This window comes from Amyelois transitella, chromosome 15, assembly GCF_032362555.1.
Source record: "Amyelois transitella isolate CPQ chromosome 15, ilAmyTran1.1, whole genome shotgun sequence".
Classification (NCBI taxonomy): Eukaryota; Metazoa; Arthropoda; class Insecta; order Lepidoptera; family Pyralidae; genus Amyelois; species Amyelois transitella.
The window spans coordinates 7,807,337-7,833,477 of record NC_083518.1 but is presented as its reverse complement, the minus strand read 5'-3'; the positions used below and the strand labels follow the sequence as shown (position 1 = coordinate 7,833,477).

The 26,141-nt window shown below is 34.7% G+C and overlaps 3 protein-coding genes across 5 annotated transcripts; 1 reads left to right on the top strand and 2 right to left on the bottom strand.

The window, feature by feature from the left end:
• Positions 1–1,040: 1,040 nt before the first annotated feature.
• On the bottom strand, positions 1,041–1,807 carry LOC106130301 (uncharacterized). The gene has a single exon (XM_013329117.2). The coding sequence runs from the start codon at positions 1,645–1,647 to the stop codon at positions 1,105–1,107; it is 543 nt and encodes a 180-aa protein (XP_013184571.1). The 5' UTR covers positions 1,648–1,807; the 3' UTR covers positions 1,041–1,104.
• Positions 1,808–1,913: 106 nt separating this feature from the next.
• Positions 1,914–5,253, top strand: LOC106130307 (DNA repair protein Rev1). The gene has a single exon (XM_013329123.2). The coding sequence runs from the start codon at positions 2,068–2,070 to the stop codon at positions 4,858–4,860; it is 2,793 nt and encodes a 930-aa protein (XP_013184577.2). The 5' UTR covers positions 1,914–2,067; the 3' UTR covers positions 4,861–5,253.
• Positions 4,946–25,214, bottom strand: LOC106130308 (tubulin-specific chaperone cofactor E-like protein). 3 transcript variants are annotated; one of them, XM_013329124.2, is made up of 8 exons: positions 24,939–25,214; positions 17,778–18,027; positions 16,712–17,214; positions 16,157–16,256; positions 8,363–8,547; positions 7,154–7,285; positions 6,445–6,544; positions 4,946–6,101 (listed from the first exon to the last, which is right to left on the bottom strand). In XM_013329124.2, exons 2-8 carry the CDS (start codon positions 18,021–18,023, stop codon positions 5,976–5,978), a joined length of 1,392 nt encoding a protein of 463 aa, XP_013184578.2. In that variant the 5' UTR covers positions 18,024–18,027; positions 24,939–25,214; the 3' UTR covers positions 4,946–5,975. The 3 variants fall into 3 exon arrangements, with proteins under 3 accessions (XP_013184578.2, XP_013184579.2, XP_060804050.1); XM_013329125.2 differs by lacking the exon at positions 24,939–25,214 and adding an exon at positions 24,139–24,161; XM_060948067.1 differs by lacking the exons at positions 4,946–6,101; positions 6,445–6,544 and having other exon boundaries at positions 7,150–7,285.
• Positions 25,215–26,141: the final 927 nt, after the last annotated feature.

Sequence of the window (26,141 nt, the reverse complement as noted above, 5' to 3'; positions counted from 1 at the left end):
TTATGTTTAGAATAGTGTATAGGTATATATTTTTATGATTAACTAGCCTTTGCTTGGCCTGAGGATTACCAGAAAAATTGGCATATATTAATCCATTGACGGGTTTCATTTTCTGTGTTAAATTCATCCAAATCATTCCAGTACTTTTTAAGTTGATTTAATAAATCACAACAAAAAAACTTTTTTTTTTCAGTTGAGTATCTTTTACTATGGATAATCTAATACAAGATTTTTTGACCCAATTTTGAGGTTCAATATCGATGATGAACAGAAAGGAAAATAAGAATTTTAATGAGTGTCATTTTAAAAACCTTAATGCTTTTTTTATATTTATGTTTGAACCTAATATTTTTCAGTATTTATGTCGGCAAAAGAAATACATAATTTCTGTACCATCCATTTGTTAGTTAAATATTTATTTTTTATATTTATTGCCTCATTGTCGTACTAACTATCGCCAAAATTCATCATTAATTCGTATGTGCACTCAATATAATAGTATTTGTCATGAGTTAGATATCAATGTATCAACAAATTTTATCAAGAAAGTATTATTGTCAACACAAACCAATGAGTCATGGTAGGTACTTTTATTTTTATCATAATTTTATTATTGTTTTTCTTTCAATATGAATTCATGTTTTTTTTTTCCTATTTAAGTACTAAGAGCTAATTAATTTTTATGTGCATGCTGTGTTCACTCTTAGAAAGTTGTACAATTTACATGTTTTCAAAATATCTATTTTACTATGTTTGTAATGATTGTAACAACTAGTTTGTGAACCAAATAAAAAAAAAAAAAAAAAAAAAAAAAAAAAAAAAAAAAAAAAAAAAAAATGACCTAATATTTTCAGTGTTGGTTGTTATTTCTGCAAAAGAAATACATAATTTGTGAAAATTTCAGCTTTCTAACTATCATGGTTTGTGAGATGCCAGTGACTGACAGATGCACAGGCATAGTAATAGGCATTTTATGTACAGAACTCTAAAAAATTACTAACTAGTTCTTGATAAAATGTGTGTCATGAAAACTAGATAAAATTAATTAAAATTTTAATTCCAATTATCAAAACTTATGGACAGAACAACAATGTTACACAATCATTATACATTTAGGTTTGGAATTCCCGTATTAAGACCTAGAGATACTTCCATGTATTTAATTATCCTTCGTGCAAGAAAAGTAGCTTCTTCAGTCTTGTACACATTTGCTGACAACAAATCCAATTTGAGCTCAGAGTGAAAACTAATCAAATCACCAGCACTCACAGCCATACTGTTAGCCGGTAGCCCACTAGCGTTGACGAGAATTGTTCTTCGGGTCTGCAAGTCAGGGTGAACCTGATCAAAAACTTTCTTTGTCCATTCTAAACAAAATATTCTACTTGTATCAATAGCCAGCACAACGAAGTCAATAGCTATTTTGCCGGTTAAATAAGACTGCTTAACTACCTCCTCCAACTGAAATGATCGCAGTATTATTAGTTTCCATCTAAAATTTCCCTTAGCATGAACTTCGGCAAGTGCTTCAGCTACTTTTTCAATAATATCAACACTCGATGATAAAACGATTACAGTTAAGCTGTTCCTACAACACGTAGGTCCAACCCACGGTGCTATTATTGTTTCTTCTTCGGTTGTAGACATAATAATTATAATTGCTGATCAGTCCCGTGAACTATTTTGATTTTATTCGTACCAAACCGTCGTACGTTTTGCTTTTTTCAATTTTCAAACAAACATACTCTTCACTATTTACACTTTATGACATTTTTTTATTATGCGACCTCATTCTTTTTAACATTAACATGGTAAGATAAAGACAACAAATTCCATAGGGCTCGGCGGGTTATACACGATGTCTATGGTCGGATATCCTACGATAGATTACAAATGCCAATGCCAAACTTAAATTTGTTTATATTGTTGTTGTCGTAGAAAGAAAATTTGCAATTAAGTTGAATTAAAAAAAAATGTAAAACAATTTTGTTTTGTGTTAGATAGTGTGTATTTTTATAACTTAGTTAGATCACTTGCAAGAGGACATCTGCCTCCATTAAATTAAGTATGAGGCGTAGAGATGAAAAATTTCCTGATAATGGCTTTGAAGCTTGGGGCGGTTATATGCAAGCAAAAATTGCTAAATTGGAACAGCAATATACCTCGCGAGCCGGTGATGAATCAAAGGAGTCTGATATCTTTAACGGTGTAAGTATTTTTGTCAATGGATTCACCATTCCTTCAGCTGACGAGTTAAAAGCACTTATGGCTAAACACGGTGGTGTATACCACACTTATCAAAGAAAGGAGGATTACATAATTGCATCTAATTTGCCTGATACCAAGGTTAAGAAAATGTCCCTGTCCAGAATAGTTAAACCTGAGTGGATAACACACAGCATAGATTCAAGCCGACTGCTAGACTATAGAGACTATTTGTTGTATAAAAACTCCAAAACACAACCTCAGTTAAATTTTGCTAAAATCAAAGATGAAAAGTGCAAAAGTGAAACCCATACCCCAGAAACTTTTAATGAGACTGAGATATCTGAATATAAACTTTTAAAAACTGATAAACTGAGTAATGATATGGACACAAATAAAGAACTTAAAATATCTAAAATACCTATAGTAGAAAATAAAGGAATATCACCATTGAAGGAGCCTACAGTAAATTTTTCTTCCAACAGTATTTACCAAGATGGTGATTTAAAAAATGTGAAAAAAGAAAATGTTACAAAAACTGCAGCTGACCCTAATTTTATTTCTGAGTTTTACAACAACTCAAGACTGCATCACATATCACAACTAGGGGCACTGTTCAAGCAACATGTAAATGATTTGAGAGAACATAGTAACTTAACATTTCCTGCAAGATCTGAACTGAAAGAAAAAATATCAACATTTGGAGAAACAAGTAACTTATCACCACTTATATTTGAAAAGGAAAAGACAATAATGCATATTGATATGGATTGTTTCTTTGTATCAGTAGGTTTGCGTAATAGACCTGAACTTCGAGGAAAGCCGGTGGCAGTTACGCATTCTAAAGGAGGTCAAGGAAGAGCTAAAAGACCAGGGGTAGACCGAAATGCTGAATTTAATCTTTACCGACAAAAACAAGCCAAAAAAATTGGAAAAGCCATAGGAAAACCTGAAGATGAAATAGAATTTGAGAGTAGGGTTGATAACATTGCTGATGAAGATGACAAATTTGGTTCCATGAGTGAAATTGCTTCCTGTTCTTATGAAGCTAGAGCAAAAGGTATTAGCAATGGAATGTTTATGGGTGCTGCTTTAAGATTATGTCCAGATTTGCAAACAATTCCTTATGATTTTGATGGTTATAAAGAAGTAGCATTTAATTTATATAACACTATAGCTCAATATACCCTAGATATAGAGGCAGTGTCCTGTGATGAAATGTATGTAGATTGCTCAGATATTTTAAAAGAATTAGGTGTGAGTGTTCAAGATTTTGCTTCAGTTCTGAGAGCAGAAATAAAGAGGAAAACTGGCTGTCCATGTTCCACAGGCTTTGGAGGTAATCGCCTCCAAGCTAGGTTAGCTACAAAGCGTGCTAAACCAGATGGACAATTCTTTCTGACTGCAGAACTCGTGGAAGACTTTATATTTGACATTAAGCTCAAGGATTTACCAGGTGTTGGAAGACAGACAATGCAAAAATTAGAATCTTTAGGACATGAAACCTGTGGATCTCTCCAAAGCCTACCACTAGTTACTTTACAAAAGCATTTAGGAAATAAGACTGGTTCCCAATTGTTCGACCAGTGTCGTGGGCGTGATGGAAACCCCCTCAGTTTCATCACTGTTAGGAAATCTGTATCAGCTGAAGTAAACTATGGTATCAGATTTGAAAATAATGATCAATGTGTGGAATTTTTAAAGCAACTGTCTGCTGAAGTTCACTCAAGAATGCAGCAATTTAAGGTTTTAGGCAAATGCATAACATTAAAACTTATGGTGAGGGCTGAGGAAGCTCCGGTTGAAACTGCAAAATTTATGGGCCATGGCTTTTGTGATGTTGTCAACAAATCTACTACTTTGAGCAATGCAACAAATGATGTCGAAATTATTACTAAAGAAGTTATCTCCCTTTGTAAAAAACAGGGGATTGATCCAAAAGAAATGAGAGGAATAGGAATCCAAGTAACAAAATTAGAAACAATGAATTCTAACAAACATTCAAAAGGGGCAATAAGTAAATTTTTGTCTAATACTAAGGTTAAAACAGAGGTGAAATCTGAACTTGAGAGTGATCCTGTCCTGTCTTACAATAATCCTGTAAATAACTTAAGACCTCAAACTCCAGTTAAAGTGGCCACATCCCCAAAAGACAAATCTCCAATTTTAGGATTAATGAAGTCTCCAACTGGAAAAAGAAGAGGCAGACCACCTAAGTGTGCTAAACCATTGCAGTCTATTTCAAAGAATCTTATGAGTAGATTTCTGCATGGACAAAATACAGCAATAAAAGATACTCCTTATAAAAGCCCTATGATTAAAGAAGTTTCGGTCTCAAAAGAAGTGGTCAAACGAGAACATAAGCAAGAAGGATTATTAGGCCTACCATGGAAAAAAGTGCGAGAATTACTCCGCGCATGGCTTCAAAGTGGCCAGGCCCCATTGCCGTGCGATGTTGAGATGATTTCTGCATACATGACGGAAATGGTGATAAATAAAAATATTGATAAACTACAAATTCTTCTAAATTTTTTACGCCGGCGAACTATTGAAATGGGATGTGAAAATTGGATAAATGTTAATAAGCATGTGGTAGAAGAAGTACAAAATGCAATGATAGCAGTCTATGGAAAGAAATTGTATATTGGGAATTAGTGCAAGATTAAAAGTTATAAGACCATTCAAAGTTTATGTTTTCTTTACCCACAATAGGAGGATGATCATAAATTAAAACAATTACTATCATACAATTCATTTATTTCTTTTGATATACTATATCATCTAGGACTAAAAAAAACATTCATTACATAGTTAAATTTTGTGTCAAACAATATAATTGCATACATTTCTTTCGTAACACTGCCGTACATTCACAGGGTACATTGCTAATACTCAATGGACAGTTTCCATAACCTTAAATTTGGCAGCGTCTTAGATCACAGCGGACATCACATACCAACTTGCCTTAGGAATAGTCAAAAATACTTTCTGATACCTAATTATCGTATAATGTTTATTACTATAACTTGAAGACACATGGGTATATAATTCGCAAAATGGCAGTTAGTATCACTTTAAGTTTTGTTAAAAAGCAACACCCAGTAATCAAAGTATCATTGATTCTTTTTATCGCTGATACACACCACTTGTAAAATAATATAAGTAAATGTAACATGATAAGTAGTTCAATTTCAGATTTACTCATAATTTATTATCACAGTTTCTTATTGCAAATAAAAAAATATAATTTCTTTCAGTTTAAGCGAAAACAGCGCCAAATTTATAATCTTTATGAAATAAGTCGTTCGTTTATAAATATTTAGTTTCCGTCTTGTGCTAAAGTATTACATGTCTCAAATGATTTCTAAAATCTCAGCTTACAGCTTGAAGCAATCTTAAAACACTAAAATGCAATGTGACAACCATTGATATTATATTTTTATTTAAATACTTTGTGACAAGAAAAAAATAAGTCACATTACGTAAACAAAAAATAGGTACATATGATCTCTTAAAAAAATAAACTAGTCAATCTTGCAAAAACAAATACGTTAGTATGAAAACATACAACAAATATACAAGTTACTCACTATAACATGAAAATAAATGGCAATAGTGGCTCCGCCCTTACGTAGTTTATTACTTACTCCATGTACACTTACCTTTAGGAAAGTTTATAGACGTCATATATTTACCCAATGAAAAAAAAAATACGAATGAAAATTGCACCTATGGTATGGGAAATGGAGCTAACTTCAAGTAACAGTAGACTATGCTGTGGAGTTGACTTGGGGCAGTATGTTGTGGATCAACTTTGACTGGATGATGATTTCATCACCGGATCTGATATTGTATGAGTAGAGCTGCTTGGTTGGGAATTTCATTTCTTCTGGACCCTGGAAAATGAAATAAAATGTTAATGTCAATTGGAAATTACAAGATAGCCGGTTAGTTATAAAATCAAAATGCACATGGGTGTCCAAATTATTTTTAACCACCCATCAAGAAGTCGAGATAAGGTCGGACTTATTGGGTTCGTTCATTCAGCTTTTTATATTTAAAAAGCCTAATTAAATTAAACTCACTAAGGCAAGCCTTATTTATCGTATCTTTCCTAACTTGAAATTCGGTCCAGTAAGTATTAATTACTGGAAATCATGATGGCAAGTAAGCCAATTAAAATATTATATCTCTACTGGTTAGTGAACAATATTTTTTAAATAACAATAATTTAATTACCTGTGTATCTCTTAATTCTTGGTCGACGTAAAAGAGCCTCATCTTTGAGGCCGGGAAGCCAGCCAGCCGCTCTAAGCGCGACTTCAAATCCGATACAGTTCTGAAACAATTATAATTTATTTTTAATCTAAGAAAATTAGCACAGAATATAAAATATTTTAATGTTACTCTGAATGATTTTTAATGTTGAACAATGAATGCGATGTAGGTAAAAGCTAAAACGAAAGCTATACATATTTTTTAATTAACTAACTAATACAAGCTATTTTTATTTTAGAATCTAACGTATACATCCCACCTTTAACGATATCTATAGGAAACAGTTGATGTGGTCTTCTAAATCTATCATATCGTTCAAGAGTGAATCTACTTATAAATACTTGTCCACCTAAAGATTACGTATAACATACAACTATGTACATTAAATTACGAACAATAATAACTTTGTAAAAAGAGAACTGCCTCCAATCGATGTCCTCCTTTTTTTAAATAGGTAAAATTTCTAAAACCCGAGTGTAACAAACACTTTCCTAATAACCGCAAAGAGAAACAATACAATATAAATTATCTTTATTGCCCATAAAAAAATACATATGTAGATAGTAGAAACATACATTATGAATATGTTAAGCAAAGGCGGACTTATCGCGGACAAACTCACATACATACAGGTGAAATTGAACAAAAAATATCTATCTAAGCTATTTACCTATAGACGTCGACGGTCCGTACTTCGCTGTTGTCTCCGCAAGTGAAGGTGATCTGCACTCGCTTCTCCGGCCGCAAGTCCACAGACACCAACGGGTCCAGTTTGCCGTGGACGCCGACCAGCTCCCAATATCTGGAAGCAATTTCTTTCATACAAATCACGTGTCACGCAGAGCTGTTCATAGGACAAACGACCTTCGGAGAAAAGTTAAAGCTTTTTTGTACAATTTCTGACTGCTCATAAAATCATACCCATAATAGTGTCCCCAACATACCTCCACCCCATGGATGCCGTAAAAGGCGACTAGGGGATATGCTTGTAAACTTGGAATTTTTTTAAGCCACGGGCTAGCAACCTGTTACAATTTGAATATCAATTCTATCTCACTAAGCCAAACAGCTGGATGTGGCCTAAACAGTCTTTTCGGGACTGTTGGCTTTGTCTACCCCACAAGAGATATACACGTGATAAAGTATGTATGTAGGTGCCCAAGATCTAGCGCATACGCAAACTGTACGTTACTGTTCAAGGTTGTGGTATTTTCCTTGACTTAAAATAAGAAATTACCGTTTGCATTAGCGCGCCATTTTATTCAGATTAAGCGAAATCTTATCTCTTTCGACACCTAGTTAGGGCTTGTTACGTATAACATGGTTCATTATCATATTCATTTAGTCATTTAGGTGAGGTTCATGCAAATCGGCTCCCACGCAGCTCCTTATTGAAAGGACCTTCGGAATATTCTGTGGCGTGATCCTAATTTGATTTGTCGTGTCATGAACAGTGTGATTTTGTATTGACACAGTTTTCTCAAAAAATAGGCTATACTTAGATATAAAACTCTTCCGTTACTGAATAATGCAATGAAGAGACAACGCATATCGTAAACCTGTTTGACATGTGTTTTAGGAGCATCAATTCAATTTCCACGAGAATGAAAAGTAGGGATAAAAAGAAGATAATTTAGTCGTTTTGTCCATTAACGACATTACATTGAAAGTTATTCAAGTGGTCAAAAGTCGGTATATCCTATTAACTACTTAATATGACCTCTCTTACATCTTTATTTGCAACCACCGCTATTACATGCTTCGGGTTCCCAACATTATTCTTTCAAAATTGTTTATGTCTCCAAGCAAAGTATACAAAAAGGATGTGATTGGAGTCTCCTTTTAAGCGTGCAAGTTCTATATCTAACAAAGCGGTTACCTATCAGGGCGGTCGGACTCCGGTTTCTCCATGTAGTATCTAATAAAGGCTCTCTCGGCCGCTTCTCTCTCTTCCACCGGCACCGCCCCGCCCCCGTTCAGGGTGCGCACGTGTGGTAACCGCGCCACCAGCAGCAGCCTTCGTTCGTGCTCCGTAGATTCGAAGCGCTCCCATAGTGGCCAACCCTGGAATATAATTTTGAATACGATTGTGAAGAGGATTCTGAGATAGTGTTTTTTTAATATATGTAAATGGGAACTCAATTTGGTAAGAAAACATGATTTATGGTTGTACACGCAAGCTCACAAGCCTTTTTAGTTAAGTTGTTGATTTGTAAATGTGTGTGATACTTGAAAAAGAGTAGAGAAATGAGAAGAAATTTTGGTCTACTTATGCAACCACCTAGGTATCGCATTATGGTTATAAGATTTATTTCCTTTTAATATGAAGGTTTGAAGGTATGCTGGCTGTGAACGAAACAATAAGGAACACTGAGTTAGCGATTGGAAGACAAACTTCGAGGTGAGTTCTTTAGAATGGATGCTACCCTGTAAATCCTGTAATTTACGACGTACCGCTTTACCTACTTTGATTATCACGGTGTATCGAGCTAATGAAATTCATGCTTTGTTTAGACAAACATCTGATATTATAAACCTAGAATACAAAGTGTTCGTATGTTTATTAAATGGTACCAGTATCTAGCTTTATGTCTATTTCGAAGTTTAGAGTAATCAGAATCTGTGTTACATAAACCTGCAGGTTCGTACTCTGTAATTAGAACTGATAAAACGGTAAGCAGTTTAGCGCAATCCGAGGTATTATTCTGTTTTAGGAATTCAGGCTAAATAAAGGTATTGGAAGATTTGCAGTAGGTACCTACTTTTGGAATAATCATCACGCCGCCATTTTTATTTTACGAAGGACCAAAAACTGTATTCTTAAAGGATCAAGATAAATTTATATCATGCAAGCTCAAGGCTTTCCGTGTAGCAAGATTCCTTGTAGGGTAACCTCGGACGAAGCGATCAGGTAGGTACCTACGAGCCAGTTTTGTTTTATTTGTAGGACATTATCATGTGCGGAAGGTCTTTCGGCGAGCTAGTCATCGTCTAGACTATATTCTCGACGAGGCAAGTGAATAACACCTTTATGTTATTATAACAAAAGAGTTAAATTTTGTACAATCGAAGCATTCCCTGTGGCGTTTTTTGGATAAAGGATTGCAATGTTGCTTCGCCTTCTTACTAAAGACGGAACACTATAATACTGGATCCTTAGGATTCTTCTTCATTTATATAGCCGTTATTATATGTAATTAAATGTAAAACAACGCTGGTGTTAAACTGTTGAGAACTGGTCCCACTGTGTAACGGAACCGTTCTGAATCATTGGTTTTAGTTATCGATTTCAACTTTTCATGCATCGATGACGGGGTAAATATACGTGGAGTATAATTTAAACATGATCGTTAAATCGAAAAACGGACTAAGTTGAAGATTCGTCGTACAAATTCGGAATTCCGTTGAGAGATAATTTTGTGTGGCTGATCTGAAGCTATAAGTTGTCATATTAAATTAAACATTTGTACATGTTAGGTCAACGGCTTTTTCATCACACGATTTTATAAGAAAACGAGAATTTTGCCAGTTGATGACGACACAAAAATAATATTTACAAAAACAATAAGACAGCAAAATATAATTTTCAATGATGTTACATACTTTCAAGATGCGCAAAACAAAATGCGCTTTACAAAATTTATGAAACATCTCGTGTGGTTGGTTTCTAAATGCGCCACACGTTTATTGTCAGATTAGTCACAGTCACAGTTAAAATGATTGTAATAGAACAATGAAGTAATATTTTGATTGAATGCTACAAAGAAGCTGTCATTCTAACGTTCTTAAACAGACTTCATAGTAATATTGAAGAAAAAAGAGAACATTTCTATTTTTGTTTGTAAGGCATATTCTCAAAAACTACTTGACTAATTGACGACATTTGTTACGGAGACACAATAAAATTCAAACTACTTTTTAATCGAAATTCCCACTGGAACAAAGTCCCGCGCAAAGCAAGTTACACAAAACAGTTCTCAACCAACAGCCGCCAACTAAAAATGTAGATCTAATTGTGTAACTGGTGTTAATTGAACGAGTGCAAGGCTTAAGTTATTTACCGCTGCACATTTTGCAGAATAACGGCAGTCAGCTCGGGAAACCTAAGTAAAGATAAGTGGGAAACTGTTGCTAAAAGGAAACGCGGCGTGCAATGTAAGCCGCGATTGCAAATTATTACGCAACGGTGTACTTTTAGTTCGTTCTATACTATAATTTGTTTAAGCCTAGATTAGGTTTGAGATGTTATGCACTTTAAAAAAAGTCCTACTGAATTTTTATAAATGCGAAAGTTGAAACGGAATGTTAGACATCAGAATAACATAATAAGTTAAAGTAAATAGAGATTTAAGGTGGAAGAAGTTGGGGGAAACAGCTAGTTAGTATTTTATAGAATCAAGAATATGTCAGATTTGAAACAGTTATTTTCTTAAAATGATTTCAAGGACAAATAAAAAATTACGGGTAAAATTCTCTTTTTAAAACTATTCTGAGTATAATTGGGAACAAAGTGCAGGGAAGCGCAAGAGTTGAATGAATTTGTTCCTGTACGAGTATGTAATCCCTTCGTATATTTAGTAGGTCTGTAATATTTAGAACACACGTGTTCCTAAAGCCGTGTGCTTGGTATTTGTAAGGCGACAATTTAATTGGTCACGACATAGCATTCAGACGAGGAGTTAGGTAGGACACAAATAAAATGAAAAATACATAAAATGCCATAGGAAAGTCCATTAGGAAATTGTATAAAAAAATGACTTGTATTAAAAGTGACAAATAAAAAAAAAACGTATACAGACATACCTACACATTTAAAATCACGTCTATATTAATTGCGGGGTAGATAGATCCAATAGTCTTGACAAGAGTGAAAGGCCACGTTCAGCTTTATGGCTGAAAAACGTATATTTAAATTAAATACACTTGTAAGCTTTGCCTTTGAACTGTGTGGGAATAAAAACACTGTCTTTTCTTTGTTCCCAGACCAGCCGCGTGGAGGTTTTAGATTTTATTAAACAATCTTTTCTTGTACGCACAAAATACCTTATTCCATAACCAAACAGTAGATCCGCATTACTCGTAACTCGTAATATGGTAATGCATTCGTACACGTCACGACCTCATCTACCGCAGTCTGGTTTGGTTCGTACGAATGACTAGATATATACACCATACAATCAACGGATATTTAATTGTATGTTTCTCTGCAATATGTTAGGATATTCTGATGTCCTATTCATATCATGTGTTATTAATTAACTTTGTTAGTTCTAAGTGGAGCATTAAAGATTCTTCTCTTTTTACCTCCGACGGAAAAGGTGAGGAACAATAACGCGACGTATTTCTAAAAAATCTTTTAAAGGAAACTTAAATTGGTGTCGGTGGTTATTATTTAAATTTTTATTTCGGTGATTTTATACCAGTTTTTGTAGAACAAAGATATGTACATAATTATGATCTACTTACTACTACTACCATTGAAATTCATAAAGATTCTCTTTATTTAGCAGCAGTAAAATAGGACAATAAGTCGTTTATTGGGGGGAGGTGGGTGTCGTATTGGTTTATTCCATAGCGTTTATAACAAACAAGACTGTTTATTGCGTCTTTGATGACGACTGTTAAATTTAATAATGTAGTTGCATGCATTCTTAATTTGATATCTGATTGTTTTGAAACTACCATGAAATGGATTACTTGTACGTAAATAATTGTAAATTTAAGTTAAACTGAGAACTTCGTATCGGAGAATGGCTTTAGAGTATTTATTATAACAAAAGAAACCAAACTTTTAATCCTTTCGAATCACGCCATGCAACCCTTTACAAGTGTCAAAGTAACTGTACTGGCGCATGCAGGGTGTTTCTAGGTCAGGTGCCTGACCTGCGACTTGCCCTACTCGATATCCATGAATTTTCCATGAGTCCCAACATCTAAGACGCCGCGAATATTTTAGTAGTATTTATAAAGTAACCAACAAAATTCTTTAACGAAATTATTAAATCAATTAAAAAAAAATTGCATTTAATTAATATTTTGAACCAGGTACCTATTACTCATGGTAGTAGCTGAATCTACAATTGATCTAGCAGTTATCTATCTATATTTTCTTTTTCTTATGGTGCAATAAAAAGTCTATCTATCTATTTCTGAAATTAATTATTTCTTGGTCTCCATCCTTCATTGACCAGCCGTCTCACCAAAGTTGCAACGTATCTATCTTTTAATTCTATATTTTTTTAGGTAAAAATCACCAGTAGGTAACAAAGAGGGTAAATAAAGAAAAAAAAACAAATAGGATCCGGCACGAGGCGACTGAGACACAAAGAAGCGCAAAAGGCGTGGGAGGTTGGAATAAAAACCGTTTGTATATGAATCATGTGATCTGATCAGACGGTTATTGTCCTGTTCAAAATGATTTTTCAATTTGTACGGAGTGTAAAATAATTAAACTCAATAAAAAAAAAATGCCAATTTGCGAAACTACAAATAAAATGTACGCAAAACTCTCATCTAGTAATAACTATCCCGATTACTTGTATAATTAATTATTAACATCTAAATTAAAGAATACAATTTTATAAGCGGTGTTTGAACTTATAGAATAGCATTTAAATGAAGTTATCCATAAACACCATCTACGTCTTAGGTAAATTATGTAAAAACGTCTTCACGTTGAATTTGAGAAGCTGTTTTCCCAAAATCCTGGTTCTATTCGAAAAGTATACGAGGTCCCTCGGGAGCGTGAGAGGATGTAAGTCGGTCGGATATATTTGTAAGATCCCTGAAATTGTATTACAGAGGCAAGAACTGGTTTAACAGTTCTTATTTACACCATATAAAAGAGAAGATATAGATTTGTGGAAAGTTCATACGTATGATTGTAGGTATGTCCATCCAATTTTTTGATATCGTGACTCTATTTAGTGATACTGGTTTTGTAAGAAACTTGTAGCTCCTATAGGTACGGTTTTACAACGGTCGTGTATGAACGGTTCGACAACAAAATTTTTCATGATCTTTCATTTTTAAATGACTCATCGACAGAGAACTCCTTACTGTCAATACTGTTGGCGAATGCTTTGAAAATAAAAGGACCTTTGACAATAAAAGTACCTACCTGTCAGGTAAAGGACGAAAATATCCGTCATTGATATTCAGTTTCCTAAACTTGTTAATACTTAATAGTAAAATGTGACGATTTTCCAAAATTTATATTAGTAGTTAACTACGTTGATTACCAGTGCACCGTGAACATAATTGAGAAATCATTCCACGCAATTACTCTTACAAAATATCAAGACTGCAAAGTGCATTCCGTTTGCGCAATGCTGATAAATAATTAATTATAATTACAGAAGATTTAATTGATGGAACCAAAGAACCGTCAGTTTCCGAAATAGATGATACGAGTAAAAATATGATTACTGTCCGTGAAATTCCAAAACATCACGTTTTCAACAAGTACAGAACGTGCCTGCATTGAATATGAATCGAGGATCCCATGTCTTATTACTTTTCGATAATAGGTACTACCAATTCATAAAATATTAAACGTTAATTCGATTCGTGCTTACTTTTCTAATTTCTTGTACGTAACAAAAATATAATTCTGACAAGGTTGTTACTTTACGAGGAAGGATGCAACTGGACAGAATGCCAGGAAGATTTGTATCATCCTCTCTACCGTCGCATCGATGGTAGACAATCTGAAAATTCGAAGGTAGTTCATGGAAATAACTTTGTTTTTAGTAGTGTAACTGCAGCAAATTAAAACCTGTGAATCAACGATCGAGATATTGACAATGCCCAAGATTATCAGGTCATTTGGCAAGGTCACCGATCCACTGGTAAATGTGAACGACCGAGAGCATTTCATACAGATATAATGAAGCGGATTATTTGTTGCAATGGGTGAATCATTGAGTGCAATCCTGTTTAAATGTTGAGATTGTAACGACTAGTTTGTCAAGTCAAATAACGAAAAAGATTAAGGTGGTGGTTTTTAAACAAGGAAAACATGTCGCTGTAAATTTGAAGGTCCAAAGGCTGCGAACAATTACAATTTCAAGTCTATGAAAGATCATATCTTTAGTGATAAAAGTAGTAATATACCGTATAGGTTCATTTGGAGGAACCAATCTTTAAATTTCCATTCTTCGTGTTTTGCACAAATATGAAACCTTTGTAATTACACAACTGATTACTAACAAGAGTGGCATCGATAGTAGTTTTGCTTGTAAATTGATTTCAGAACATGACAGCAAACATATGGATGTGCGTTGTGCGTGCACAATTAACGTCATTTTGGCATTTAACTGCCTTGCATTAACTAGCTACCTTCCTGTATTGCGTCTCATGGTTGTATGACAGTTTATCGCTTGGTTGGCGTAGTCATAGCGATCAGATATGTTCAAAACAAACCGACTCGGCCGCCAGGCACACTTTCACATTCCTCGTTGCGTGACGGTCATAGTAAACATTGCTAGTAACAGGAATATTGCTCCTAAGTCACAACAAATAAGAACGTAATTCGTCTATCATAATGCGACACGAGATGACAAATCGTCGTGCGAAAGGAACTAAACATTAAATGTGGATTATAGTTGGGAGACGCATACAGGGGAGAGATTTATAAAGGATTCCACTCTTAACAGCTTTTGAAATTTATCATGAGAGATCGAAATATAATCATTATTAGTCACGAAATCTTTATTCATAATATTTTAATGATACATTTCGCTTAAAAATATTAAACCCAATATTACCGAGATATTATTCTAAAGATGAGTTAAAGCCAGAAAGACGGATGTTAGCTTATCACTTCAAAGATAAATGAAACATTAATAGCAAGGCAAAAGGTCACCACGCCAAGGTTGTTCAATTCCCAAAACAGATGTTCCCGCTACAGCATTGCAAACTCGCGAACGTGTTGAAATTGTGCGTGGATCAGCGCGGCATCGGCTCGCATTGTGTAATCGCCAGGCGTTATGTAGGCCGCCAGTAAATCGGGAAGACCTTAACCCGTATATTTCAAGCTCCCGAGGGACGCCAAGCGAACAAATTCAGATGGCGACCAGCGGAAAATGACGCTAGCGCTATCTACGAATCTTCAAGTCGGAAGGATTGTCAATGCTATTGTGATACCTAGTAGTTGGCCGACGTTAAACTTGGCAAACGTCTATTGAAGATTAAGATTCGACACTAATTTAAATTGTTACGTCATAATGAATGCAGATACTGTACAATCTTTTAATGAAACTCGTGATGAAACTTACATTCATTGAAGCATGACAAAAACCACATATTCAATGGCTAAACCAACTAAGTTCTCCGCAAGACCCACATTAGCGTATCCCTTGCATTATGCAATGCGGCATTCATATGAGGCAACGTGTTTAGTATTGGTTTGCTTGATTAAAAATTAATGATTTATTACACAAATTTGATACAAGTCACTTCTGCATCTATTATTTCAATAGTTTTATTATTTGTGGTATATTTAATTAATGAAGGATTCCTATTCATGATTTGGACTAAAAAGACATAACAGGTTTTTGTTAAGCCATCCTCTTGTAACAAAATAAATCAGCTATACTATTTCGCAAAATTTTAGTGTTAATAAAGTTTAGGTCAAACGCGTTTAAAGGGAATGGTCAGTAAATAAACTCACCTGAACTCGTAAACTCTTCAAAGCCGGAAATCTCGCTAACCGGTCCACCTCGTCCCACGTGGCCAAACCGGTGTTGTTTAGGTTTAAAAATCGGAGGCGACTGAAACGGAAAGAAATGCTGTTTACTACGATAGTCATAGTACGAACTAGCTAGCAACAAAAGGCCGCCCGAGGTTCAGTAGGTCAATGGCAAGACATTAGAGAAAAAGTCATGCCGTAAATTTCGTAATATTTGTGCGGTGTTCAGCATTACCGGCATACATACATGCATAAAATCACGCCTCTTTCCCGGAGGGGTAGGCAGAGATTACATCTTTCCGCTTGCCACGATCTCTGCATACTTCCTTAATTTTAATCATTTTTCTTTTCATTAACGGCACTAGTAAAATAATGGGGAATATTTTGAAAGTCAACATCATATAACATCATAATATTTGTGTTTTAGGTATAGAAGACTACTAGGTTAAGGTTCTAATTAAAAAGATGCTATTTTCTACGGTCTACAATATAGCAGGAGCTGTATTTTAGATGATGTATAGTTTTGATTTAACTTACGGAAAAGCGTCGTGGCTCTTTCTATTTCCATTTCCATCCTCACATTTTTCACACGGGTCTGGCTCTAGAGTTGTAATGGGACAGTCATTCACCAATAGAGTTTCTAGATTCGGGAAACAATAACCAAATTTTGATACTTCTGTCCAACTGCTCACTTGATTACCAGAGAAATGGAGTTTCTTGAGTTTATCATGTATAGGCTCAGTGAAATCAATTTTTAGGCGAGAACATTCTTCACATCGGTCTTTTTCATTGACATCATTTCCATTAAGGTCTACGTAGGAGTACTCATTGAGACTCAAATGCAGCTCTTCAAGAGCCGGTAGAGCTTTGAGTAGCGAGTGGACACTGGGCCAGCCAACAAATGTTGAATTTAAGACCAGGTGACTGAGACTGTCCCACCGGGGGCGAAGCGATTGTGCTGCTTGGATTTGGGCGGATAGGCGATTGAAGCTCAAGTTTAGGAAACGCACTCGAGGCGTCTGCTCTAGTACTGCGAACACCTAAAAGAGATTTCATAACAGCACGTATATCTACTTTGGAATACCATAGTGCTTGCTAATTAGGTGTCTGAGTCGTGGGAAATGTTAGTGAAGCAAGCGACATTCTTTCAATACTTTTTAAAGTCAGAAGAATGAAATATGAGCCAGATGTTTTCGTCCTTTCTTAATACTAATTTGAAAATTAATTTCTTAGTAGCGTCTGTTTCTTAATTTATTTTACTATGATACGAATGGCACTCTTACTCTACTTACTCGCATTTTTAAATTTTCAGATGAGGCTCTTACCTCCTTAACCGTGTGGTTCTCGGCACCAATAGAAAAAAGAATAGGACCACTACATCTCTCTCCCATGGATGTCGTAAAAGGCGACTAAGGGGTAGGCTTATAAACTTGGGATTCTTCTTGTAGGCGATGGGCTTGCAACCTGTCACTACTTGAATCTCAATTCTATCTTAAAGCCAAATAGTTGAACGTGGCCTATCAGTCTTTTCAAGACTGTTGGCTCTGCCTAGTCTACCCCGGAAGGGATATAGTCGTGATTATGTATGTATGTATGCTCTTACCTCCTGCCATGCAGTAAGTTTGTTATGGGCAATATCGAGTTCCACGACATCCGCACATTTGTCCGCCAGGGCGGACGGGTCGCCAGCGCAGTCAATTTCACAATCGTTCAACACTAGTAATGTGGGTACGCTGAGTCTAGGTGACCGTTTCGGCACAAATATGGCAACCGGCATATCATCTATTGGAGGGTTTACTTCGCCCTTTGCGCCGTATTTGCGCTCCAGAGCTTCTAACAGCGATGGCATCTTCCTGTAACAATTAAGAGCTAACATTAAGAAGATAATTTTTTTTACAGGTGTTGTATTTTGTTTTCAAGTATGATTAAATCAAATCATCAGTGACACTTTTTGTTATCTGAAGGTAGGTTCTAAATACTGAAACTTGGTATATATGGGCAAAATCTTGCTGAAGAAGAAGACTGGTTTAATGTTAAACAAATCTTAAATATGTATATTAACTTAGATAAAATTGCTGCCTGCTCAACTCGTTTTAGGTTTGTCAATAAATAATTCCAATAAAGACACAGATAACAAATATTCAAATATAATTTTTTTTTGTTAGTTGTCCTCGATCTTTGATTGGTCGATTGCCGACACGGATGCGTGTCGAAACGGTGCCCTATCGACTGTATCGAAGGAGATATTCGCACTGTGTTGAAATCAGATAACAGGGTTAAAATACGAAAACCGATAGCTTCTAAAAAGAGGATTATATCATCATTACGTGTAAAAATTAATGCTTAAATATTGTCGCTTCTTGGACGGGTAACGGTTTCGATCTACCGCAATTAAGCAGAATTGTGGTTCAATTTCCTAACTCTGCTTACATCCAATTTTGTTAAAGTGGCTGTTTATTCCGAGTTATGTGACACAAATTGACACGATGCTCTGTTTCTTCGTAAAAACAAAGGTGTTTTGTATGTATGTAGATATGGAATCCAACAATTAAATGTTTATTATTTTCATTTCGATTACAATCCTGAACCAGATGCACTAACAACACACATGACGTGATTAAGTGCAGATGAGCTAATAACATCATTAATATTTATCTTGACGATTTCAAACGTGCCACAACAACCAAGTGGATCTATGTAGTTATAATGGAAATTATCAAGTTGTGCTTTGTTTGTTTTCTCAGCTACAGGTTTCCAAGTTCATAGTCTACAAAAGACGGCATTTCATTGAGGCTGTACATACTGAAAGGTTATCACAAAATCATTACTTAAAGCAAGGACATAGCCTGCTACCAATCAGTTTTGAAGTATAGAATTTGGAATATTATAATTCCGATTTTATAATTAATCATCTTACTTTTGGATTAAGTACTTTTTTCCAGAAATAACATGAAAGGACAAATGCAGTGCGACATTTATGAAGTTCACTGGTCAGTAACTTAGAAATCAAGAGATTAGATTTCGATAGAAGGCATTGAGGCATTTCAGTTTCGACAATGAGCGACAGGAACAAGCCGATGTTTAGAAGGGTGTTTCACAATAGATTGCGCTATATCGTGACTGCACTCAAGGTTCCTCTTATGCACTTAATGAACATAATTAGGTTGGTCTTGTGTCCCTAGCGTGTTTTTGATATCATATTGAGATAAAATGATTAAAAACCAGTCTACGAGTGGAAGGCTAACAAAAAGATATAGAAAATAATGGCTTCTGAAATGATATAGATAGATAGGAGTTAAATAATTACGTTGCAATAAAGACATATAACGTAAACGTAGACCGTCGGTGGTTGAATCGCTAAGATGCCCAGTAAACATGCGTGATACACAGAAAGGCACAGGTTCAAACCCCGCATCGGCCCTGTACCAATGACAATTTTGGAAGAATAACTTCCAGTATTAGTACATACATTAGTTTGATTTCTTACCGATGCTCTTACGTTGAGGGAAAAAATCCTGAGGAAACCTGCACATTCAGGCAACTGGAAGTGTTACCATGGTCGTTCCAATACGGGTTAGGTTTACCAGCGATGGAGGTGATGGGGGTCGCTTCGTGTAAAAAGCTGACTCACCCGATCCAGGATCCATGGTCAAAGGCATATCCCGGTCTCCTCTCCAGAGTGGTGAGGATGCAATTGGGACTAAAGCCAGGAGGATGAAGAAAAACATATAACTTAAAGAAGTAAAACGAGACAATTAACTTTATTATTCATAGTTGCGCATCACCGGGTAGCATCTTCTATTAAAACGTTTAATGATGAAAAGATTGTTATCAGGTTTAATAAGTTGCGCGTAGTAGACCTTCGCAGACTTATTTTATCGGTATATATTATCTGTCGACAATATTATAAGTACGAACATATAATTATTTTAATAATTTATTAAAACTGTTATTAATCACTGTTTGGCATAGCACTGAGATACAGCTGCAATGATGTGCTGATTTTAATTGATATTAAAATTATCTCCAAAAAAATTCAAATGTATCGATTAAAATGTTCAGCCTTTGATGATATAACGCAATAGAAAATCCGTAATAGCCGTGAATGCTTCACTATACACATAAACGCGATATGACACATAAATCCCGCTCCAGATTTGAAACAGCGCGTATAATGTTATTGCATCGTGGTTTGGCAACGATGACCGCCATTGTGTAAACTGCAAACCTCTCATCACAATGCATAATCATCGAAAGTAATGAATAAATGCAAGAAAATATTTCATCAATTATCCATACCGTACAGCTTAACCTGGCCTTTCAGTCTTTTTCAGACTAACGGCTCTGTCTACCCCGTAAGGGATAGAGATATGGCTATTATGTATGTAACAATAACACTAGCTGTTATCAAGTAAGACTTAGAATGCTGTCATGAGAGTTAAGAAATTAGAAGTTAAAATGATACATCTAACTAAGTTAACCACAACTTTGACTAAGTCTTTGGAATTATGTTCGGTATGAAACTCCAAATAAAATCATTAAGCAAAAAAAATATTAGAAAGGTACAATGCACTTTGGGAGTCAAATATTTTACGAAGCAGACAGCTGCAGTTACTAAATTTAAACAGAGTTTGAAAATATATATTCCAAATATAAAATTGATATAGATATTATGTGTTCAAAGTATATAAAAAAAAATTCTACTTAAATTCTTTAGGAATCTGTGTTATTAAACATGATAATATGTTAAAGATATACTTAGATATAAAGATTAAAACCACAGAGTACGCTTCTCTGACTGAATACCACCTTGGTAGTGAAATATGATGGATGAAATGGAAATTAAATCAAGGCTGCGCCCATTGAATCGGATAGAGGATGTGTGTTAATTATAGAGGATATAATAGATTGAGGTGATCGCAACTGTTATTAAGGTTAATTAAATAATAAAAATATTATTTCAATAGATCCTACGAATGTTTACTACACAATAATTATATTTTCATTTGTCATAGCTTTTACGGAAATCACAGAAATATATACGCATTAAAGTAAACGCTATGCTAGAAATCCAGCACAGACTTGGCAATAAGAAGTATTCCGTAATTCGATGCATTCAATTCGTTGTTTGAATTCTTGCATTAAGTTTGCAGGCAGCTCTAACTTAGCGTATCATGAGTTGTGATGAGATGTATTATATTGAGTTGCGAATGACAGACAATATAATCTAATTAAAATCATGTAAGTAACAAAACTTATTTACAAAAACTAGATGATGAGTTCAGACTAATTTGTTACGTGACACAATCTCTGAACCCCCGTCTTATGCTAGTTAAAATGAACTGTTTAAGTTTTCAGTCTGACGTGGAACTCGCAATGAAACTATAACCCATTGGAAAACTGATAATACATAAAATTCATGTCCAATGATGTGAGCAAGCTTACTGTGGCTTTAAAATGTTTAATATTCATTCGAGGTGAAGGGCAAGGCCGCTATGTTCAGAGGAAAGAGATGAACTGTACATAATGCATTAGAATTTGCATAGTAGCTGTGATATCTAAATTAGTAACACGCAGGCGATTGAAAACATATAATTAACTATCCTTTTCTAAAAATTACTCATCTATTATAGAGTTTTCAAATAAAATAATAACTAACATATAAACTCCTTGACCAGAACGAAATGGAGGTTATATTATATGAACGTCGACGAAATTTTGATTGTACGTAAATGTTCTTTATACATTAAAGTTTTTGATTATTTTGTAACATGAGTGTAATCTTACTTAGTGCTTTGTTGAAATGCTAATTTCAAAATTAGATAATTCAATTTATTGTCTTGAGATAAATTACGTATACTGTTTTACAATGTGTGCGTTGGCCAATTATAACAGGCGTCTATCCAAGGGAAAAGTTATCAAGGCTGTCTGTCGGAGCATTAGTATCCATTAATGCGTTATTAAATTAAGTAACTGGTATTGTCATAACATCAGAATTATATACAATGGTCATTAATTGTATAATATTTTTTTTTTATTTAATGGCAATTATGTATCGAACAATTAAATTATCTTTCTATCTTGTAAGAGACCATGAAAGAAAAAGAGGACTTTAAAAAGAGTTATTGGAGGAGGATAATTGGAAATAGCGACTTGTTAATGTGTCCGACATTCAAATTTTCTTCGGTCCATTGTATTTTAATCAACTTGCGAGGAGTACATCAATATCCATAGGTTAGGAATTGTTAATTCAGATGACTAGACGACGCATGGAGTTTTTGCGCCCCGCCCTGTCGAGACGGGTCTCGGGAGCACCGAACTGAAAGTCTGGATTTTCGATGTGCATTTTGTCTAATACCGTTTTGATATCAAACAACCTAAGTGTCCCGTCTCAAGCATAAATATTCCCGCTTTGTTGTCTAGCTTCATTTGGTTTGTTGACTTAGTTATATTTTCATATCAGATACCATAACGTATTCTATATTGTATTATATTGTTTTAATTTGTTAAGATGATGTTTGATCATGTGGAAAGGATCTAAATATAATAAAGGATAATAAATCGGTATCTGTTTGAATAAAAATTATACGAGTTAGTGTTGAAGGTTACTCTTTAGCTCTGTAACGCCTATAACTTCCTTTAGAGATGCGATAAGTAGGTATAAAACATATCTGAACAATAGACACGTCTCGCGACTTCGTCACGTGAGATGACAATCGCGGACCACAACACAAATTACCCGAACGACCTTCACTAGTGACAACAGAACAGGTCAATTGACAAAAAACTGCTTGTGAATTCCGAAACGATAACCACGAGTAGGTACAGCGATTTGCGCGTTATGGGCAAATTGCGCAGTTGCGATTTGTATTTTTATAGTTACCTATTTTCCTGATATTAGTCTCTAAAATCGTTTTTACGCGGCCGAAAAGAAAAATATTTATGAATTATAAATATTTGAATTGAAATTTTAAACGTTTTTATACAATAACAAACGGGACAAACATCTTTACTTAAAAACAAGACAACATTATTATTCCCAATTACCTATACGCCCATGACTTGTATGTATGGTTAGGTTAGCAGTTCACCTAAACTAATGTAAGTTAAAGTTTATAAACATTAAAAAACTAAAAATATATTATCACAGATTACAAAAAATGTGATGTGTCTGTTATGATTTTATCAGTCAACAGCTCGGTCAGATTTTCATGTAATTTCAAACTACATTAAGTGGCGGGCGAAGGTTGAGATTAATTAAGAGTTATATTATTCGACTTAATTCGTTTTGGATCTACAGTAATAAGGAATATCCGCGCCGCAACCGGTTGTTTTTGCACTCAAAAAAGAACTTGGTATTGTTAGCAAAAACATCGATTGGCGACTCGGATAGATTTCAAATAAATTATTACCTACCAAATGTTGTGTGGAACATTATTCGGTAATTACTATTCAATTTAGTCGTGGCGTCTTTTAATTTTAGACAGCGCGCCGCTGTACAGCAAGGACAGCTCAACAGCTATTTCTGAACGCGGTGTTGTAATTGCGCGGGAACTAAATTAACGTGGCCATTTTGACATTGTTGTTCACAAATTTTCAATTAAAACAGAATAAGTCATTTTAAATTTCAAATTTAATTGGACACTTTATTAAATGTTTTTTTTTCAATACCATAAGTCTATTAGACTGTTCGCTGTATAGGTGCTAGCTAGCTATGTCTACCTAAATTCAAAAACGGCCTTAATGATTCAATTCTATATACAACAGAGCACTTTTTAATTATTGGATGCCGAAAGGTGACCTAACCGCGAGTATCAGACAATCAAAAATAAAACACTGTGTAAATTTCTGTGCAATAAACATACCTATAACAAGTAAACAATAATAACTATCTACTTAGGTGCCTAAGTAGGTAATTACCTATCCAAAATATTAGGTAAATAGGTGGGTACCTACCTACCTACCCTAAAAATTTAGGTCACGGTCAAAATCGATGTGGTAGGTACCTACCTACTACTACTACAGAAATAATTATTGTGCTAAAATAAAAACAACAATCGTGTTATAAAGATACCTACACGAGGTTAGTATGAAGGTAGATAAACAGATAAGATAAAGCAGCAATAGGTGCGTGTTTGTAGCTGCAGCGGTATGGTATGATTTTCTTCCCCTTCCTTCAGTTTGCAGTCACAAAACTGATTTACTGTAAAGTGGTAAATTTTTCGTCTCCATATGAATCTTTATTCCTTTGCAGAAAATCTCGATTATATTTCAAAACTAGCTGTTTCGTAGCTAGGCATTTCATATCATGCTTGGCTCATTGTACCTACCTACTTGCCTACTAGATTTAGCATGAAGTATTTTTGTAAACGTCCTACTCTACTAACAACAAACTAGGAAGTAATTTACACATAGAACTCAGCAGTTAAGTGTGCTAAGAACAAAGACAGTTGAAGTTTAAGAACAACAGTTACTTGGTTTGTTGTAAAACAAAAGACTAGATAGGTAAGGCCTACGTAAATTTTAGTTAGGCTGGTATATAGGTATATCTAGACTAGAAATTTAGTCAAAAACATGGAATAGAAAGGTATGGGTAGCTACTCCGTAATCACAAGTGTTCCTTTGTTTAAAATTGCTGCACGGGGCTTATTGCAGCTTTCGTACCTACTCCAGCTTATGATAGGAATATATTTCCTTTATTCATTAAAAAACTTTATCTTGCTAACAGTAATGTTGCGTTTGTAACAAAAAGGACTCAACTTACCTGAAAAACAGCTACAGCACTGCGAAGAATCAAAAAATTAACACTTTATCGGGATATCCTCTTCTACATATCCAGATGAATCACAGTAATTTCACTTTAAATTTAATATCCAAAATCAGCTGTTCACATTAACATGCCCCTTAAAAGACAACCATACGATCTTCTAAACGCACTGAAATAAAATGACAAGGAGAATGTTTACATCAATACATTGCACAGTCGCAGTGCCTCCACTCACACAAATGCGTTGTGTTCGTAGGAAAACGAAATATTGACTACTCGTGGTGGGGATGAAAGAGGTCAATGACGTTTTTATGTAGCTGTATTGGAAGAACGAGTGAGCAAGATACACATTATGTATGAAAGACAAAGAAAGAAATACAACAAACCATGGGCAAACACATGGACACACTGCAACAGTGTGTGAAACTAGTATTGTTTTTTTCTAAACTTACCCTTACAGTGTACTGGTACTGGTACCGATACGTCCTGTACCTAGTGATTGTTGTTTGTGCTTTTGCGGTATAAACATAAATTGATAAAAAATAGATTTTATGCGGGGCTTTGCTGCCGCAAGAAATTCCAAAAAAAAGTAGTCTTATTTTTATTCTATACTTACTTACCTGTGGTAAATTTCATGAAAATCAGTCCAATAGTTTTATAGTTTATTCGTTACAAACATACAAATCTTTTCTTTTTTATTGTTAGTGTAAATGGGGATGAGACATCTTTTACATTTATTACTCCCACAGGAGGTTCCAGGGAAATTTTGCTGGAGTACTTCTTACCGATACACATAATAAAACAATTTTATGATTTTACTTCAGTTTTCGCAGTAAGTGGATAGAGTATTGAATCTCGGTTCTATCATTAAGCCAAATAGCTGAACGTGGCCATTCAGTCTTTTCAAGACTGTTGGCTCTGTCTACCCCGCAAGGGATATAGACGTGATCATATGTATGTATGTATGTATGGATAGAGTATCTAAGGATATATTTGTTATAAGTAGGTAATAATTACCTCTGTAATACATAGCTACGATTTTGAATATTGCATCCAACAGTAATTTATCTACCCACCTAAATACCTTTTACGTTGCAGGTAGGTAATTAATTTTGATTAAGATTTTTTCGTTAGATTTAAATGATTTGTTGTGTATTTTTATATCATTTTAAATTAAAATGATTTGACATCGCGTGATTT